General features: G+C 36.5%; 1 protein-coding gene across 3 annotated transcripts in view; it reads right to left on the minus strand.

Moving 5' to 3' along the window:
• The window catches only part of CSRNP3 (cysteine and serine rich nuclear protein 3), a 158,311-nt gene that overhangs the window by 40,464 nt on the left and 98,606 nt on the right, over positions 1-19,241 (minus strand). For all 3 annotated transcript variants that reach the window (XM_036421877.2, XM_036421878.2, XM_036421879.2), the window contains one exon: positions 18,749-18,919. In XM_036421877.2, the coding sequence (XP_036277770.1) occupies positions 18,749-18,919 (171 nt within the window). The remainder of the gene's footprint in view (positions 1-18,748; positions 18,920-19,241) is intronic.

The following is a 19,241-nucleotide window of genomic DNA, read 5'->3' on the forward strand; positions in this document are numbered from 1 at the left end:
ACTAAATCCGGCTTTGCACTTTCCTTTTGCCTGGAATATTCTTATCCCAGAAACCCATGTGCCTCCTTACTCTGCATCTCTGCTTATATAGCACCTTCTTGGAAAAGCCTTTTCTTACCCTCCCTCCTTTTTTTCTTCTCTCCTCTTCCTTGTTCTTTTTTTTTTTCTTTTTTCTTTAGAGCACTTACAACTAGATGATATGTATATTTATCATCTGTCTCCCCTCTAAAATGTTGGTTCCTTGAGAATGTGGCTCATAAAGGTCTTATTCACTGCCATAACCTAAATGACTAGAACTGTGGCTGGCACAAAGAAAATGCTTAGGCCTGGTCAGTGTGCTTCCATGGTGGGACATTGACCTATGAACCAGGAGGTCACGGTTCCATTCCCAATCCGGGAACATGCCTGGGTTGCCGGCTAGATCCCCAGTGTGGGGCGCGCAGGAAGTAGCCGATCAATGATTCTCTCTCATCACTGATGGTTCTATCTCTCTTTCTCCCTTTCTCTTCCTCTCTGAAGTGAATGAAAATCTTTTTTTTTTTTTTTTAAAGAAAATGCTTAGGAAATATTTAGTGAATGAAAGAATGAATCACTGTCTCTAATGTACAGGTTAGGAAATTAACTAGGAAGTTTAGTGACTTACCTAAGATACAACCAATAGGTGAAGGCAGGATTTGAAATGTGATATTTTGGACTGTCACACTGTTTCAGTTATTCTCCATGACGCCTTTAAAAACAGCAACCATGGCTGAAAGGCAGTGGGACATAGTATTGGCTTCAAGTCAGAATGGATTTCCATCCTGGCTCAGCCACTATTTAGTTTCCCACCTTCTCCAGGCTTCCTGGCCTTCTCATGCTTCTTCTTTGTAAAATGAGACCATGGGGTTGTGGAGATTAACAAGTATAACTTCTGGCACCTAAGCGAACCTTAGTGAATGGTAGGTGAGACTACTGGAGCAGACAGAATAAATAAAGGAACGAGGTGACTGGAAGAAGGAGGAAATGAAGAGAGGCAGGGGAAGGAAAGGTGAGGTCTCTGGCTTTCTTCAAGGGCTGTCGGATGAACAGAAGGCTTCTTAGTGCAGAAGAGAAAGCTCGACAGCTTCAGTGGAGAGGGAGGGCCTGTACGGGGAAATTTATGAGGTGCCCGGTTAACAATGGATGCGAGCAGCTGGCCAGCAAGGGCTGTGGGTACCGTGTACCTCAAGAAGGATTCCTTACAAAGCTGCAGTTATGTAGGAGGAATAGGTCTAGAGATGTAATGTACAGCATGATGACTCTAGTTCAGTGACTTCCAACTGGTGTGCCGCAAGAATTTTTAAAATATGCAATACCTGCTATTTGGTCAGGGGCACTGACTTCTTTTCCCTGAGATTGGGAAAAAAAAAAAAAAAAAAAAAAAAAAAAAAAAAGACAACAGCCAACATAACAATAGCTGTCAAATGTGAATAAATAAAAATTATACCTGCCTGCGAACTGCCTCAGCCCTTCACCCAGGCCAGCAGCATCCCTAGTGGGGACCTCCACCCCAATAGGGGTGTGGCCATCCTGCAAACCACCACAGGCCCCTCGCTCAGGCTGCCCCACATCCCAAGGGAACCGCCACCCTGATCCGGGACACCCTTCAGGGCAAAGCAGCCAGCCCCCACCCATGCACCAGGCCTCTATCTATACTAATAAAAGGGTAATATGCTATCCTTTTTCTGGACAAAGCCATGGTGGCAAGGGGTCCCAAATTGGAGAGGGTGCAGGCCAGGCTGAGGGAAACCCCCCTCCCATGCATGAATTTTGTGCACCAGGCCACTAGTGTTTTTTTTGTGTTTTTTTTTTATAAAGAATACATATTTTGACTCTTACAAAAATGTACAGACCCAGAACTAACCCATACAGAGATCTATAAAGCCAAGAGAGAATTAGGAAAGCTTAGCTGTATAACATGGTGGAAAATATGTTTATAAAAGAAGGGAAATGGGCTGCTAGAATTTAATATATATATTTATTTGCAAAGAACTTCTTGTATTCAATTTGAGACCTACTCTCTGACTGTCACAGTAACTTCAGACAGTATTTTTTAATGGGAACTGTGGTAGAGGTATAGAAAGGAGATGGCTCTTAGAAAGGAGACATTCCGAGACAGAATAGAAAGACCAGCGCAGAGCAGTTCTGCCTGCCTTTCAAGATTTGTAAGAGGAGGGAGGGGGGGCGTGTTAAATGATCTGAAGAAAATTCTCTAAGAGGTAAAGCTAAAGGCTCTGAAGAGCAAAATAAACATTCTTCTCTGTAGAAACATTTAATGGCACACACAGAAATATCAAGTGGGAAATCACAGTAACAAGAGCAAAGAGTAAAGAGACCAAGGCAGGAAGAGGCACACACACGTGCGCATGCGCACACAAGTATGAAGGCTAAAATGTGGGGAGACTTTAAAAGATCGATTTTTTCCCCCCAATGGTGCAAACTGTGCAAGAACAAGAAAAAATAGAAAATGTTATGAGAACTTGTTCTAAATTCTTTTTAATAAAGAAATATTAATTGCAATTAAAAACAAAACATTTCAAACATCTCCTGATCTGTAGGTCTGGTCCAAATCTCTTTTAAACAGTCTATTCTGCCTCTGTGCTGTTTAACACATTTCCCTTTATTTCTACCAACTCATTTTATGCTCAACTACGAATTGTTTGCCTCGTCCTTTTCCATCAGTAGAACTAGGAGTTCCTTAAGGGCCAGACCATGTTTTAGTTTTTTGCATGTCTTCTATTTTTAGCATATCAAATGGAAGAATACTTGAAGAATATTGTGCCTGCTAGGAGGAAAGTGAGATGAAAAGCCAGAAAAGAAAGCCAGACTTGGCATCGATGGCATTTCAATGAAAAGATTGAAGGTGGCAGGCAGAGCACAAATAATAATATTTTGGTGGGGTGCCTGCAGTGAGAGCTGCCAAGAACAGCTGTGGTCAGACAAGACTCCACACAGTACCCAGGACTACCATGATCCAGGACTGCTTACCAAGAACTGATAGTCGCTTAGTGTGGCTTTTGATTTCCAGCTTAAGATGTACCATAATGTGGCCATACTCTTACGTTCTTTTACAACCAAGAAAGAAATGAAAACAGAATAAGAGAAGCAAGATAACAATATGGTGGTAATTTTTCTTCTTCAAAGTATAGATTTGAAGAAAAGCATACTCAAAAGAGGTCAGCTAAAGAACTGATCATTATGTATATGATCATATATTCACACACAAATATATATGAGAGGAAAAACATGCAGGATGGTAAACAAAGTTTGAGGCCATCTAATCCATAGGCAATATTAATATTTTGGTTGCAGAGAAGGAATTATAATGTAATACATTTCAGATAAACTTCTTTTCTGAAAATATGTGAGCATACTTTGAATGAGGAGGCACCTTACAAATATCAGATGTAAGATATCAGGCACTGCATTTATGGGGCACCAATATTATTCTACCCACTCTGGGCTAACATTGCAAAATACAATGGAAAATTATAAGGATGTACTTACTATATTTCATGAATTCTGTGGTAATATTTAAATAAGAACTTTTCTGCTTTACTAACCTCCTGAACAATTGTTAACAAAATAAACATTTACGTAGTTTTGATTTGAACAAATGTAATCTATTTGGAAGTGACAGAGACATCTAAGATACCAAGAACTGAATGATCTACCATATCAACCCCATTGGACATATCCTTTTTTCTGAGTAAATCATATTTTGGTACCTAGAGCAATAGGCTTTCAATGGTATGACTTAGGTTCCCCTTATAATATCATTTTTACCATTCTCTACATGATCTTCTATTGGGTAATATTTGGCAAAAAGCCACTTTGACTTGTAATTATTTTAAGTAAATATGTTTTTATTTAAGTATAACAGCATCTGCATAGATTCTCAAAAAAAATAAAAAATAAAAGTTTTTATTCACTCTAAAATGTTTCTTTTTTTAAAATTATTTCGTTTCCCCACCACTGACCTCTACCCAGCCACTCCCACCCCCCAGTACATGCCCTCACCCCGCTACTGTCTGTGTCCATTGGTAAAATGTTTCTTTTTTTTTTCTATTTTTGAACAGTGGAGGATCAAATACTTTAGATAATTTTTAGAAGTTTTATACAGGCATAAGCTCCAGTTGGATCAAATTGATTAAAAAAAAAAACCACCTGTAAAATATATAAGTGTTTATATGCTTTATGCTGTGACACTTATAGAAAACCATGTAACAAGTAATTACTAACCACCAAGCTGCCTTTAATTCCACTTTAAAAAAACTTTTTTAATTGACTTTTGCCTATGTGATTTATAAAATCCTGAAAAACAAGAGAAAAAAAATGGAGTTGCATTTCTTTGGATACCCACTTCATATAGATACACCTTCATCTGAGAATTTTTCTTTGATTTCCAAGCCTTACTCTTATTAAGAGTTTATTCCTCCAACTAAAGTAACAAAGCATAGCCCGATTCATAATTCACTAGTAAGTTTGAAAGAGCTCTTTAAATTCTTTAGCCTTGTAATTTCTAAGTCCTTCTGATTTAGGTGGTTTCATAAGCAATCCATAACTTTATCAGATTGAACTATTAGGGAAATAACCCAGGTCAAAATTGCCTACACTGGGATATTTGCTAGTGAATAAACTTTAGGATACAGGACAAGAATTTCTGAGCCTCCAACTCTTCTTTTTTGTAGTTTTACATTGTGCATGTAGAACTTCATAATTGATTCAAAAATCTAAGTTCTCTCTCGATATTTCTGCCACCTTCTTGATTTTGCCAGTACCTATGAGGTCTAATGCTAAGGGCAGAAATCATATGGTCTCCAAACCTAACTCACCAAGAAGCACTGCTTGCTTCCCAGGCTCAAAACTAATGTAATGAAATATTTTGTGGTTCAATGTGATTCCATAGTTGTAATCTTAAGATTGTGTGAAGTTGACTCAAAAAGAATTTAGGTAAGAGGGAAAAAATACCTTGTGATTTTTAAATCCACAACTCAATAAATGAAAAATTAGAACACAGAAGGGATTTTTCTATAATAAACCCCTCATCTATTCTGTATCTTTCTAGGAACAATGCTAGCTAATAAAGAGTGAATATGCTACTTAACCCTCACACCATTACCAAGATGGCAGCACCCACAGCCAAAGGAAGGGATATGCTAATTGACTGTCCTGCCCTCAAATATGGCAGCACCTACAGCCAATAAGAAGGGAATATGCTAATTGACTGCCCCACCCTCAAAAGATGGCAGCGCCCACAGCCAACAAGAAGGGAATATGCTAACTGACTGCCACACCCTCAAAAATAGCAGTGCCCACAGCCACAGCCTGTGGTGTCACCCAGTCCCCTCAGCCCCACTGGGGTGGCAGGTGTGTGGCAAGGCCTGCGCACCTACCTCTGGAGTCTCCCAGTCTCTTCAAACCCCCCCTCACCCCCCGCAGGCACAGACAAGGCTCAGATGGTGGCTGCTCAGCCGCCTGGGGCCACCCAAGACTCAGGTAACCAGGTGGCAAAGGCTTGTGCCGCCGGGCAGTTGCAGCAGCAGAGTTGTGATAGGGGCATCGCCTTCCTGATTGCTGGGTTGCCTTCCGCCCTTGAGGCCTCTCAGACTGTGAGACAGGGAAGGCTGGGCTGAGGGATCCCTCCATCTAGTGCATGAATTTTCATGCCCCAGGCCTTTAGTTTTAGATATAATTGTAAATTAGAAGGGATTTGGCTTTAATTCTCTATTTTGTTGCTCTTTTTCTTGATTTTATTGTAACAGTTCTGTAATTCAGACAATGCAGAACACTAAAGGGGCCCTAGGTACCTTCTGTTAGAGACGAAGTCATTCCCACTATCTTGGGTGTAACTGATAGTTTTATGATTTTTAAAGCCCTTATAGTAATCATTCCAAAAGAAGGAATGAGAAGTGGGGGTCTAAATGGAAAAAAAAAAAATGTTCCTAACATGCTACAGTGTTTTTGAGCAGCCTCCCAAACTCACACCACATAAACAAAATTCATAAGGATAATTCAACATAACTTTGATATATACTTCTTTTTTCATCCTCTAGTACAATTTTCAATATTTTCATCTCAGGGCACATGTAAACTAAGTATAAAACTGCAGCATACCAAAAATATATATATATTTTTTGCCCATCTTACAAAAAAAGTATAATTTTGATTCATTCACACTGTATGGCTATTGTTATGTTGTCTGTTGTTATTTTATTTGACAATCTAAGGGAAAAGAGATCAGTGGCCCTGACTAAATAGTCATATATTGCACGTTTTGAAAGCCATATATTGCATGTTTTGAAAGTTCTTGTGGCACACTGGTTAAAAATTGCTGCTCTAAATCATTCTGTAAGCCCAACTCAGAATTTGGTTCTCTGCATAAACCCTTTATAATTAACCTCAGAGCATTTTTCTATCCCTGTGAAGGTTATTATTTCTAGAACCCCCTAATCCTCCCACATATATAATTTTGCTCTGTGTGGGCTATGGACAGGAAGAAGAAATGAAGGGATAGCAAGGATATCCAAATGGTGACTACACAATTATATGAAATAGTGTAATCTGTGTAAATCATCAATTTGTTTAGTTCTTGATTCAGATTGTCTTTCTACTGCTATTGCTCCTCAACAGCACAGTTGCCTGACTTTGTGAATTTCATAGAGCCCAATTAAGTGACCATCCTCTTTGGGTGTTAAATATTAGCTAGTATTGATGACAGTGAAAGCTATGCTAATGAGATAATACACTTCAATTTTCAAGAGGTAAAACAAAAAGGATACATATAGTTTTTCAAGCAACAGCCTGAAGACAACACAGCAAAAAGATCTATCACCACTGTGTTGAAAAATAACAGGTAAGATATTTTTGTTGGTATATCATATGTGACTACAACCTGCGTACAAAGATCACTGAGCACCACACACTTTGAACTGTGTTTTTCTAATCCAGCAATCTGTTTTCATTTACATATTGCATATACTATTTTGGCAAGCATCTTGCGGTTTTGTAAATATCACCTGGACTATATAAATGTAATCTTTATAAGAAATAAAGAGTTCAAGGCAAGAGCAAATATCAATGTTTTTACTTTTTAGGCAATACGCATAAAATCTGTACAATGAAGAATTTGATTAAATCCTTTGACCATGATCTGATTTTATACTGAGACAATAAAATCACACCAACAAATATTTTTGTAAGTATTAAAATCAAGCCTAGTCTAAAAAATTACACGTCAGAGAAGGAAAAGAAGGTTTCGTTGAGCAGCTCCTTCAAGGCTTCTAGAAAAAGGTATATGGATAAGAGTTCAAACGCTGGCCTGAGTATGACCAGAGTTTGAACCCGGTTCTGCCACTTATAGGGCTCTGGAAAAGTCAGCAACCACCTCGGAAACCTAGTTTTATTATCTGAAAAATTAAGATGAAAAGTAATGCCTATTTCCTAGGTGTGCTGTGAGAATTGTGTGTTAATACGTGTAGTGTGTAGTAGTAAGTATAAACATTTTTAAAATCTCACATTTCTTTCACCATTTGAAAAGAAAGCCACTCTTTTTATGATGTTGCAATAGATTCTATCTCTTAACTGGAAACTTTAAGAGATGTTAACTGGAACAGTAGCAATTGATTTTCTAACACCTATTTTTATCACTCGCTTGCTGTCTGTGCTTTGTGCCTGAGCCAAGCACAGGCCTCCACCCTGCAATGCGTTTCCTGCTTGCTGCCCCTTTTCCTTTCCTAATTCCATATTCTGAGTGTATATGTATACACTCTCGGTCCAATCGACCCGTATTATCTTCTCTTCCCCACTTCCTCTCTTAGACTCTAAAGCTTGAAGTCACTATTTCTGCTAGCAAATTGTCCTTGATAAATGTTATACAAGAATTTCCAGAAATACCTGTGCCAGCATTTATTTCTCTGTCCTGGTATTTACATAAAAGTCACATTACTGATGTTCTGATAATGCCTAGAATTCAGGGGAATAAGCCCAAAAGACATCAAACATTTGCTGTGACTATTTCCCATAAATCTTACCTTGGAGTGCACTCTTAAAAGCTCTCCCATGCTTCCATTAGGATGGTCTACAAGACAGCTCTCCGCAAATGGCCCAGGCTAATGAGCCCATGGATATTTTTAAAGCTTGATGTGGTCAATCAAGGGGAGGCAGCTGCCAAGACCCTCCCCCTTCTCTGCAGCTCTGAAGCACTTCCTGCAGAAACCCCAGCCTGGCTGAGCGCTGCTAGAAGGCCCAGTCTTACCTCCTCTGTCATAACATGTCAGCATCTCTTTCCTGCTCCTTTTACTCTCACAAGAAAAATACCACTCAGAAAAAGACTAAGTGTTCATCTTTAGAAAAAAAATCTAAGAGAACAAAGTTCTGACATCAGCCCTAGAATTTTAATACCTAGGTTTATGACTCCAATATAAAAAGCCGTGTGCATGAAAGAGTTAGTGAGCAAATACAGTATATTCACTTTCAATCCAAGTCATTTAATATTCACCAAGTTTCTCTCATTTAAAATGGAATCTGTGTGTTATTCTTTTTTATTTTATTTTATTTATTAGCAGTAGACTTACTATATTTTCCAAATTGGATGCAAATGGTGAGGGGATGTTTTCAGAATTCTGAAAAGTGATGCTAGAATGAGAAAGGGTGATGTTGCTGTTTTCAACAATAATTGTGGGAAACAATATAATGTAGATCCAGTCAGACTAACATAAAGACCAAAAGCTGGCCTCACTACTGATTAGCTTTGTGATTCTGGGCAGCTACTTAAACTCAGCATCAGATGCTCCCTAGGCTATGCTAAGTAAGATAATGTATAGAATGTAAGTGCAGTACCTAGCATTGAATGTTTAATGAAAGATCGATAAATGACAGTTATAACTGCTATGGCTATTATTCTCAACTCTTCTTATTTTTTTTGTAGGAATAGTTCCGGCACGAATGGAGAGTATACACTGGAAATGTTTATTTCCATAGCAACTGTCCCCTGAATAAGTAAGTTTCCACTACCTAGACCAGGAGCAACAGAGATATTTGGTAAATTGAATACAAACTCAAAAAAAAAGTCCTTAGATTAGATAGGCTTATTATTATTATCACTATTACTAGTGAATAGAAAGCTTTTGGGAAGGTATACCCTAGATCAGTGGTCAGCAAACTGCGGCTTGCGAGCCACATGTGGCTCTTTGGCCACTTGAGTGTGGCTCTTCCACAAAATACCACATGCAGGCGCGCACACACAGTGTGATTGAAACTTCATGGCTCATGCGCAGAAGTCAGTTTTCAGCTCTCAAAAGAAATTTCAATGGTTGTACTGCTGATATTTGGCTCTGTTGAATAATGAGTTTGCTGACCACTGCCCTAGATCCACTATACTTTCTTGTCATACACCTGGCAGCTTTCTCAGAGTTATAACTTGAAGATACTTAAGTTTGTATCACTGATCTTGATCTTTTCCAGACTTCTGTACCACTCTACCAAAAACAGACCTGCTCTCTGTACATGCACTTTGCAGAATAACTATTAATAAAATGTGTGTTGTCCCTCATTGGAAACATCAGTGTCACTTTTTGGGCTTTTACTAAATATCCAGCACAATGTAAAGCGTTTTGCCTGTATTCACTCTTGCAGCCAACATCATACTTATAATGTAGGTACTATTTTTGAATCAATATTTATAGATGAGGAAATGAATGCCAGAGATATTACTTGGCTCTGAGTTGGCAATCTTTGATGAAAATTTGAGAAATTAATGCATTTTGAGTCCAGATATTACATTTTTAACTACTAGAGAGAATTAGATAGGCCACCTATATGTGGATTTTTTAACAATCACCCCAAAGGGATTACATTAATGGTGGGAATTTGAGTCATGGGGTTGGAAAGATATTTTAGGACAGAAAAGCCTCTTAAAATATACTGCCTCAAAGCCCGCACATTCTGTTGACAAGTAGGGTTGACCTCACCAACATTAAAAAAAACAATTAGCACAGAAATACCACAAATTTAGATATTTAGTTTAATAAATAATGTTTCACGATATCAAATGGCCATGCATTTTAAAAATGTTTCCAATAAATCTTTCCTTCTAATTTTCCATTCTTTTGTGACTTCATTCTGAAATTTTAAGTCAGAATATTCCTTTGTAGTAATGAGTTACTCTAGAGTGCTCACGTTCACATTTCAGTTAAAGTCAGCTTTGAATATAACTTTTGAAAATTATTAAGTAGATAAATATTCTATGCATTTTCCCAAAATCTTACTGCCAATGAACCAAAATATACAACTCCTTACTTTAGTCATCATCACTTATTTTTACTTAGGCTCACATTATTAAACTGCATTAAAAAAACACACAAATCTAATGTACTACACTTTAAACGCATTATCTACTTCATCAAGACATCCCACAATAACATTCATTGAAATAATTCACATGATTTCCTTTTTGTATTTGTTAAATCTACAAGCTAAAAGTACACTATTGGACTTTGGTACAGTAATGGTAGTACACAAGCATAAATAATGAAAACACAAAGATGTCCTCAAACATAAGACTATAAGTAACTTAAGCAAAATAGGACTACCAGAGGCATGTTGTATTTAAAGGGAAGAAGGATTACATGAATCTCTTGCAAATTATAATGCCTATTCTCACATTTTCCAAATGAAGAACAATTTAAATGATGTAACCATGGTCAGAGCTACTTAGAACTGAAACTAGATTGAGGATCTCTGGCTCCTTGATTGGGGCTTTTGCAGTTATTACAAATTTAAGGAATTTGCAGTAGTGCCCCACTCTCAGAAATTCAGCTGATGCACTTGGGAAAGAAAAATCATAGCAAATCTAAATATTTTTCTTTCCCGATGGCTCATAAACACAGGCAACTACTTCACTGATGACCCACTGGAGAAACAATATTCTATTCTAACACCACTGGGAGGAAACGATTCTGTGGGACTTGCTATATGTTGTATTTTAAAAGCACAAGAAGCAATTTCCATTGCTGATTTTCCTAAATGTCACTGTGCAGCCTTGAGCCTAATACTAGGAAGATATGTCTCCCTACAATTTAGGACTTAGGTAATAAATTTGAGTGAAAGGTTTTAAACGTAGCAGAGCAGCTCTCTCCCTGCTATGTATTGAAAGTCAGCCCTCCACACAAGGGTTTGCAATATTTCTTCTTCTTTTTTTTTTTTTTTTTTTAATACAAATAAAATCAATTAAAAAAAAGAAAAGAGAGCCGAAACCTGTTTGACTCAGTGGATAGAGCGTCAGCCTGCGGACTCAAGGGTCCCAGGTTCAGTTCCTAACAAGGATATGTGCCTTGGTTGTGGCCACATCCCCAGTGGGGGGTGTGCAGGAGGCAGCTGGTCGATGTTTCTCTCTCATCAATGTTTCTAGCTCTATCCGTCTCCCTTCCTCTCTAGAAAAATCAATAAAATATATTTAAAAAAAGAAAAAGAAAAGAGAAAAAACAAAAACAAAATAAAAATTTGCATGAAAAGAGTTGAGGAAAACACTTGACAATGTAAGTTGGCTATCACTGTGGACAAGATGAAGGCTCTGAATGACTATTACATTTTGTTCTCCTTTGTGACTAAAATTGGCCTGGGAGTTTCTAACATGCTATGGGTCTCTGCTGCCTTTCTCCATTAGGAATACAGTGGCAAACAAAGCAGACACAGAAGCGTGAACAAATATACTATAAAACAGCTGTGAACTGTGGTATGTATTATGAAAGAAAATAAAAGAGTGGGGTGGGAATGGTGAGGTGACAAATAGACTTTTATCACAAGTGAAAGGTATATGAAGCTTGTTAAAAATTATAAAACATTTCAAACCTCCAGATAAAACATGCACTTACTACCCATATTTAATGGATACTAATATTTTGCCATATTCACTTCTGATTGCCCTTTAAAAACATATATAAAAGTGAGAAAGTACAGCTAAAGCATGCACCACCCGTTCTTACACCCTTATCTCTAGAGACACCAGTCCTCACAATTGAATGAGAAAATGATGTGATCCATGAACTCCTGCCTAGGGAAGAGCCAGCCTATGACTCCCAAGAGAGGAAGCAGAAAGAGCAGCTGGGAGGCTCCTGTACCCATGCAGGGGGATGAAAGTTATATATGATTGGGTGGTGCAAAACAAATGGAGAAAGGTAGACAGACTCAAGACATATTTATGTAACATGACAGTGAGAGAAAAAACAAACACATAAGAAGACCAAAAGAACTTAAAAAAAAAATCTAAGCAAGTTGAAATAGATAAATCTAGTAAGTTCCCTTTTATAAGGTCCTGATCATAAATTTAAGCAAAACCAAATGACAACTAAATGAACTATATTTACATAATGTTAGTGATCTGACTTGGTAATGCCTTTTTCCCTAGCTGATTCAAAGGATGGTGAAGGTGAAAGCAACCTGGATTGCCTCAAGTATGTTATACAGCCACTGTGTAGAGAGTGCACAGCATCCAATTAAACAGTGATGCTTCTGCCTGGAAAAGCTATCTATATAAGCAAATGAAACCTGAAAGGACATGTTAGGAATACATAATTACAGTGGGGCCCTATTTAAAACACAGTTCAGCATTACATGTATTGAAATATAATAATCAATAAATGAGGATTCTGATAGATCACAATCATAAATTATAAAGTTAGGTTGTAAATTGATATTTATTTCCACTAATGTTCATGCCATTATGAAGTCCTACACTAAATGTGTCTTTTCTTCACTTCTACATAACTAAATGTTATTTGCCAAGTATTTAATAGTAATTGAACAAGACCAGTGTAAGTACTGTGAAGAACATGAGCTTAAGCTCTATAATCTCCAAAAATATAAGGCATGTATGAAAATAACAATGTAAAACAGAATGCAGCAAGCATTGGAGAATGCTAAAGAATTACTAGGCTGTGAGTTTCTACAGAAACTGGATCATTTGTAATAACTCCAACAATAACGATAAATAAAAAATAGTAATAATTCTGAGAAAAATAAACCAAACCAATAAAGTTAAAACAAAACAAAACAACATACAAGAGTCTGGCCTTCAGATTAAAAAAAAGCAATCCACACACACACACACTCACACACACCTGAAATAATGGAGCAAATGGTGAAGAGGTAAGACAAGAAGTGGGTGCTATGTTTGGGAAAACAAGAGAAGCAGATAAAAAAAAAAAAAAGTGCATAAGGGGAGAAAGAAAGTGGGGGGGAAAAGGGGTAGACCTGAGTTTGGAATTTGACATTTTGGAGTTGTAGAACTCTTCTAGTTTATGAAAATATTCTGGATAAGGCTGTGGACATTAATTAGCAGCTGAGTGAAGGGGAGGTCAAGGACATGAATGGAATAGGTAGAGGTGATCAAGGAAGTATGAGATGGACAGTCCAATGAGCCGTGATATGGTTGCTGACATCATGATTTGGTGGGAAATAAGATGGAAAGGAAATAAAAAAACTATCACCAAATTATTTGAATATTGGTGAAATACCAGGAGGTTCTGAGAAAATGGCAAAGATGGTGAGTAGAATGAGAGACTTGGTAAATATTTCATAGGGCAAGAAATACTTGCTATGAACCTTGTAGTACATATAAAAGTTCACAGTCAGAGAGATTGGGAGGCAGAGGAGAAGACTTTTAAACCTGAAGAATGGTCTAAGTAAAGTCAGGGGAGGCAGGGATGGTTAACTTTCTGATTCAACATTACTGGATCTCTCACATGAAATGATCTGAGACAATTACATGGTTCCAGTCAATGGGCTTTACAGTATTTTCTAAAAGGACCACCAGCTCATATCTATCTTCCTTCACTCATAATTATCTGAACTCCCTAACTCCCTTATCCCCAGCAAAATAAACTCAACACCTAATGATTCAACTGGTCCATTGTCTGGTGTTTATATATGTGACCTGGGGTAGTAGATCTCCAACTGGTTCCATCTGCTCTGACAAGGCCTGGCTAATTGGGTTCTTTTCAACATAAGGGGCTGCAGAGAGTCTAATTTCTTAATTTAATAGTAGCTTTTCAGAGGTGTCTTGCACTTGCTTATTTTTTCCTACTTGGACATGGCTCTAATTTAAGATGGTATTTGATCCTTGTTCTTAGAATTATACTTTCACAAAGTAGAAAGGAGCTTTGGAGGGTCATGTGGTCCCATGTCCTGCTCAATCAAAGACTTTCCCTATAAAATACTGTGCTCGGTTTCTGCCTGAACACTCCTCATATATTGAAAAATCACTAATTCAAGGGTAGATCGCTACATTTGTCTTTGCTGTAGTAAATCCTCAAATTAATACCACAATGCTGGGTAGACATGATCTGTTACTGTCATCGCCAAGTTGTATTTACTACTTGTATTTATCATTTGGACCTGTCTGAAAGTACCTACACTGAGCCTGTAACAGATACACTATATTTGTTGAAACCAAATCTAAATCTTCAAGGCATCTTAACTGCTCAGTAGAGCAGAAATATATTTCAGTCATACTTCCAGTACAGTATAGTTTCACGTCAAAATCTGTTTTCTACTCATTATTTATTTCCAAACCCATTATGAAATGTGTAACTGGAAGAAGACTCTGACTTGGGTGCACATGGTAGCATATTTATGGCTGTGCGTATTTAGAGAGAAAAGAGAGGGAAAGAAGCAGGGAGAAAGGGAGTGAGGTAAAAATAGATCATAATCTCAGCCCTTGGGCATATTATAAATACACCTGAATGTTATTTCTACTTTTATAAAATGAGTACAACAATGTCTCCTAATCACAACAATTGTTGGATATCAAATGAGCTCAGGATAATAAAAGTGTTTATAAATTAGAAAATTTTATCCCTCTGAAAGACAGCCATACTTGCTTTTATGTGCAATTTAGAATATCTGTCCTTTTATTGCTTGATGTTGTCACTTCCTAAATACTACACATTTATTTGTAGAAGCACTCCATTTCAGGAAAAATAATGTGTTTCTTTAGAAGGATGTTTCATCACACAGCTTCTCATTATTCATGCAAAGTGCCAAGAACCTTGAGAAGACAGGGAAAAAATCAGTCCGCTCTAACTCCTCTGTAGCTCTCCTTCTGACAGTGCTCAAGTACAGGCTGATTGGCTATAGCTCCTCAGGGATTTGATGAAGCAAAGCGCTCCACAGCAATACAGAATCCAGCTGCTTCTGTCTCAAGGGAAGTGTAAGATACGACCTTGGTTGATCGCTCTTCGGTATGCTAGTTGTCTAGCAAACCTCAGAAATCCAAGGAAAAAGGCATAAGCCTTTACTGGTTTGCATATTGAAGCTTTCATTATCGTAATGTGATGTGCTGCAAATTGAATATCTTTACAGAAAGCTTAGAATAGCATGGCGTTTCCTACCACGATATCCTACTGACATGTTCCAAATAATCTTATCAATTCCTGTATCTGTGATGAAAACAAAATGTCCTGAAAAAATATGTTAGTGCTTATAAACCACTAACTCCATAGGATATTTTAAACCTGATTTCATGATGAGTGAGATTTAAATAACCATATTTTTAATACTCTCAATGTGAAACTAAATTTGATTTCTTCATGCTATACACATTTCATAGCCATCAAAAATCCTTCGTTCCTCTAAAGTCATCATTTTATTTCTGAAAGTAGGGAAATATATTAAAGAAAGAGGACTCCTCAATAATAACACTTCCAAAAGTGTATGTTCATAGATTTATATGCAAATAAGACCACTGCAGGTAAGTACACATTTTACCTAGATGGAAAAATAAATGAAACATTTTCTAAAAATATGTGCAAAATAATCAGAATATATTTCTAGAAACAAAAACCCTTTTAACTGCTCCTCTCACATTGGTTAGTTAACAAGCTTAGATCTTTTTTTAAAATATATTTTTATTGACTTCAGAGAGGAAAGGAGAGGAAGAGGGAGAGAGATAGAAATATAGATGATGAGAGAGAACCATTGCTCAGCCGCCTCCTGCACACCCCACACTGGGGACTGAGCCTGCAACCTTGGCATGTTCCCTGACCAGGAATCGAACCATGACCTCCCACTTCTTAAGTCCATGCTCAACCACTGAGCCACACTTGCTTATATCTTTATACAGTAAATATTCTACATAGAATTTTTATATTTTCATTCTTTTTTTTCCTTTCTCTCCATAATGTAAATATAATGAACTAAGCAGACTATTAAATAAAAATAGCACTCTTAATTAAATCAGTTATTTAATTATCTTTAAAAATCATGAAAAATCTGTTGGATTTTATTTAATACAAAGTTAAATCAGTGCAGGTAGAGGTGGAGGTGGAAGAGGTTATAAGGGGTCTAACGGTAATGGGGGGAAAAAAGTAAGAAAACAAAAACAAAGTTAAATCAGCAATTTAGTAAACTAATCATTACTAACTACCATTGATAATAAATAATAAGCTCAAACATTTCAAAACATTTTGGACATCTTAAAGTATATCTATTTTCTTCAATGGGAAAAGTAATTTCTGCTGGCCATAACACAAAAGTCTTTACTAGTTAGCTGACATACTGCACGATTGAGCTGATCATGACATTTCAATATGCTGTTTGCATACATACACAATCTAAACTAATTTTAGTTTAAACTTAACACTTATGTGTTGTGGGATGCACAGAATAGTAGCAGAAATAAAAATTAATAAATATGAAAATTAATCCATAATTCTAAGACTTTAACAAATCAAATCAATTTCAGTTTTTAGGGCACCTTGCATTCTTTGCTCTTATGCATACATAGACTTTTCCTGACAGTATAGGTAAGTTTTGTTTTTTAAATAATCATAAGGTTTTCATAAATATCATTAAAAAAATAAATTATATGTGTTACCATAACTTAATATATCATTTCCCCACTCCAACCCACAATTGCTGGTACTACCATCAAGCACCAACATTTTCATTTATGCATCTTCTCCCTTTGTGATGTTTCCTCCTTCAGATAAATTAGCTTATCTATATGCAGACATGTATATACAGACATGAATATTTTGGCTTTTATATTTCCAAGTGCTTTCTAAATTTCACTACCACTAATAGCAATGTATGTACCTATGATTTGCATCGCTACCTCCACCCGCACTTAAGTGTTAGTATTTTTCATTGAGTAAAAGAGCACTAATTTCATGGAGATGAAATTTCCATTATTATTGAGTTTTATTGATTTTACAGAGAGAAAGGGAGAGCGAGAAAGAGAAATGTTGATCAGTTGCCTCCAGAACATGCCCTAACAGTGAATCAAACTTGCCGTCTTTCAGTGTATAGGATGACACTCCAACCAACTGAGCCACGTGGCCAGGGCTCATATGTATTGTTTTAATCTGTATTATTACCATTGTCATAAAATTCTTAAAATATTTGCTAATCATATTTTCCACTATTTAGATCATCTTTAGAGTGTGTGTCTTAATATTTATTGAAAAAAATGTATTTTTTAAAACTCTATCTAGAAAATAACCCTATATCGTATTAATTGCAAATAGTTTTTTTAATATGGATTGTTTTATTTTTAAGCTTTTTTTGTAGTAGATAAGTTTAATATTTTTAGATTATTAAATATGTTAAGTATATTGTAATATGAGTTTTTTTGTTACTTTAAGGCTCATATAATGATTTACTAAATGTCTGGCAAATATGCAGCTTTCCCCAGGATTTTTTTTTTTTTAAGAAAAACTTATCTAATTAATCCATCTGGAATATATTTTGATATATGTTGTGAGATGTGTATCTAAGTTATTTTATTTTCAAACTCTATGAAATTTATCAAATATTCATTCCTTTCCAATTATTTTATAATGCTTTATTTTTATATATTAAATTCTTTTATATAACATGTTGAGATTTTTTATACTTTCTTAGATCTAGCCAGTATAAAAAAAGTTAAATTATATAATTTGATTTGATGTCTGGACTAGTTATCTATCATGATATCATGATATATTACAATTTGCCTGTTAGAAACAAAAATTCTACTTATGACATTATCTGTTACTAGTAAGTTTTCTTTAGCTTGTAAGTTGTATTACTTTATGAATTTTTCTCATAATTCTTTCAAACCTCATAATACCTTGACTGACAGAAAGACATGATGTTACCATGTGGAAGAAAAGGAATCAAAGAGAAACCACACATTTTTTTCTCTTTTTTTTGTGTGAGTTTTAAATATTATTCTTGGGGATGAGAGAATAAAGGGATGAGTAGGAAAGAGGTCTAAATTGCATGCACTTGCACACTTGGGAGATTTTTGCTGTTTTTTGTTGTTGTTGTTGTTCTCTTAATGCATAGCTGGCTAAGCTTCTTTTCATCCTAAACTAGACCTTCAACTCCACAATACAACCCAGAATATTGTTCATGCATAGGAGGATAAATTATTTTGTGCCTTTACTTGTCTTTTCTACTTCCAGAGCAGACTGCTTCCTTCAAAAAGTAATAATAAAATCTCTCTCTCTCTCTCTTTTTTTTTTTTATTGAATCAGTTGGTTAACAAAACCAAATAATCCATTGCCAACAGCAACCTAAAATGAATCCACTGTTGCTGCTAACATATTTCATTTTTATTTAGCCATGATTTGATTTTAGATCAATTATTAAAAAATGGCAATGAAGGCTAAAAAAAAGGACCAAGGTGATACAATTATTTTCACTGCAGACCCAGACAATCGGCTTCAGGTACGGATTCTGTACTCACGGGGGAAATGATTAGAGGTGGATGGATTGACACTGTCCCCACTGTCAGCACTTTCACTGCTGGAAACTTCATCATCAGATTCCCGCACGGAGGAGCAGGGCGAGGAGCCGTCAACTTCTTCAAACTTCCTCTTTAAAATTCCACTCATAGCTGCAGCGCTGTCACATGTACCTGCAACAGGAATGGGAGCAACGAAGCATTGAAATATGTGACCGCTGGATGTGCAGCCAAGGTCCCCAGAGTCATTTCTAAGTGGCTTTTTATACATGAGCTTCACCTTGGAAAGATCACCAAGCAGGCTTTGTTCAAAACATATCTTCAAATTAACAAAAATTACTTTACATTAAATATGGGCATTTGACCCTTTGCTTGCCAAAATGTACCATTTTTTGGACATAGTTCATCTTATTGGAAACCTCTATTCCCTTTTGTTGGCAAATTAAGAAAACCCACTGGAGCCCATGAAATTCTGTAATGAAAATAAATGCCGGTG

This window comes from Pipistrellus kuhlii, unplaced genomic scaffold (assembly GCF_014108245.1).
Source record: "Pipistrellus kuhlii isolate mPipKuh1 unplaced genomic scaffold, mPipKuh1.p scaffold_m20_p_7, whole genome shotgun sequence".
In the NCBI taxonomy this organism is placed as follows: Eukaryota; Metazoa; Chordata; class Mammalia; order Chiroptera; family Vespertilionidae; genus Pipistrellus; species Pipistrellus kuhlii.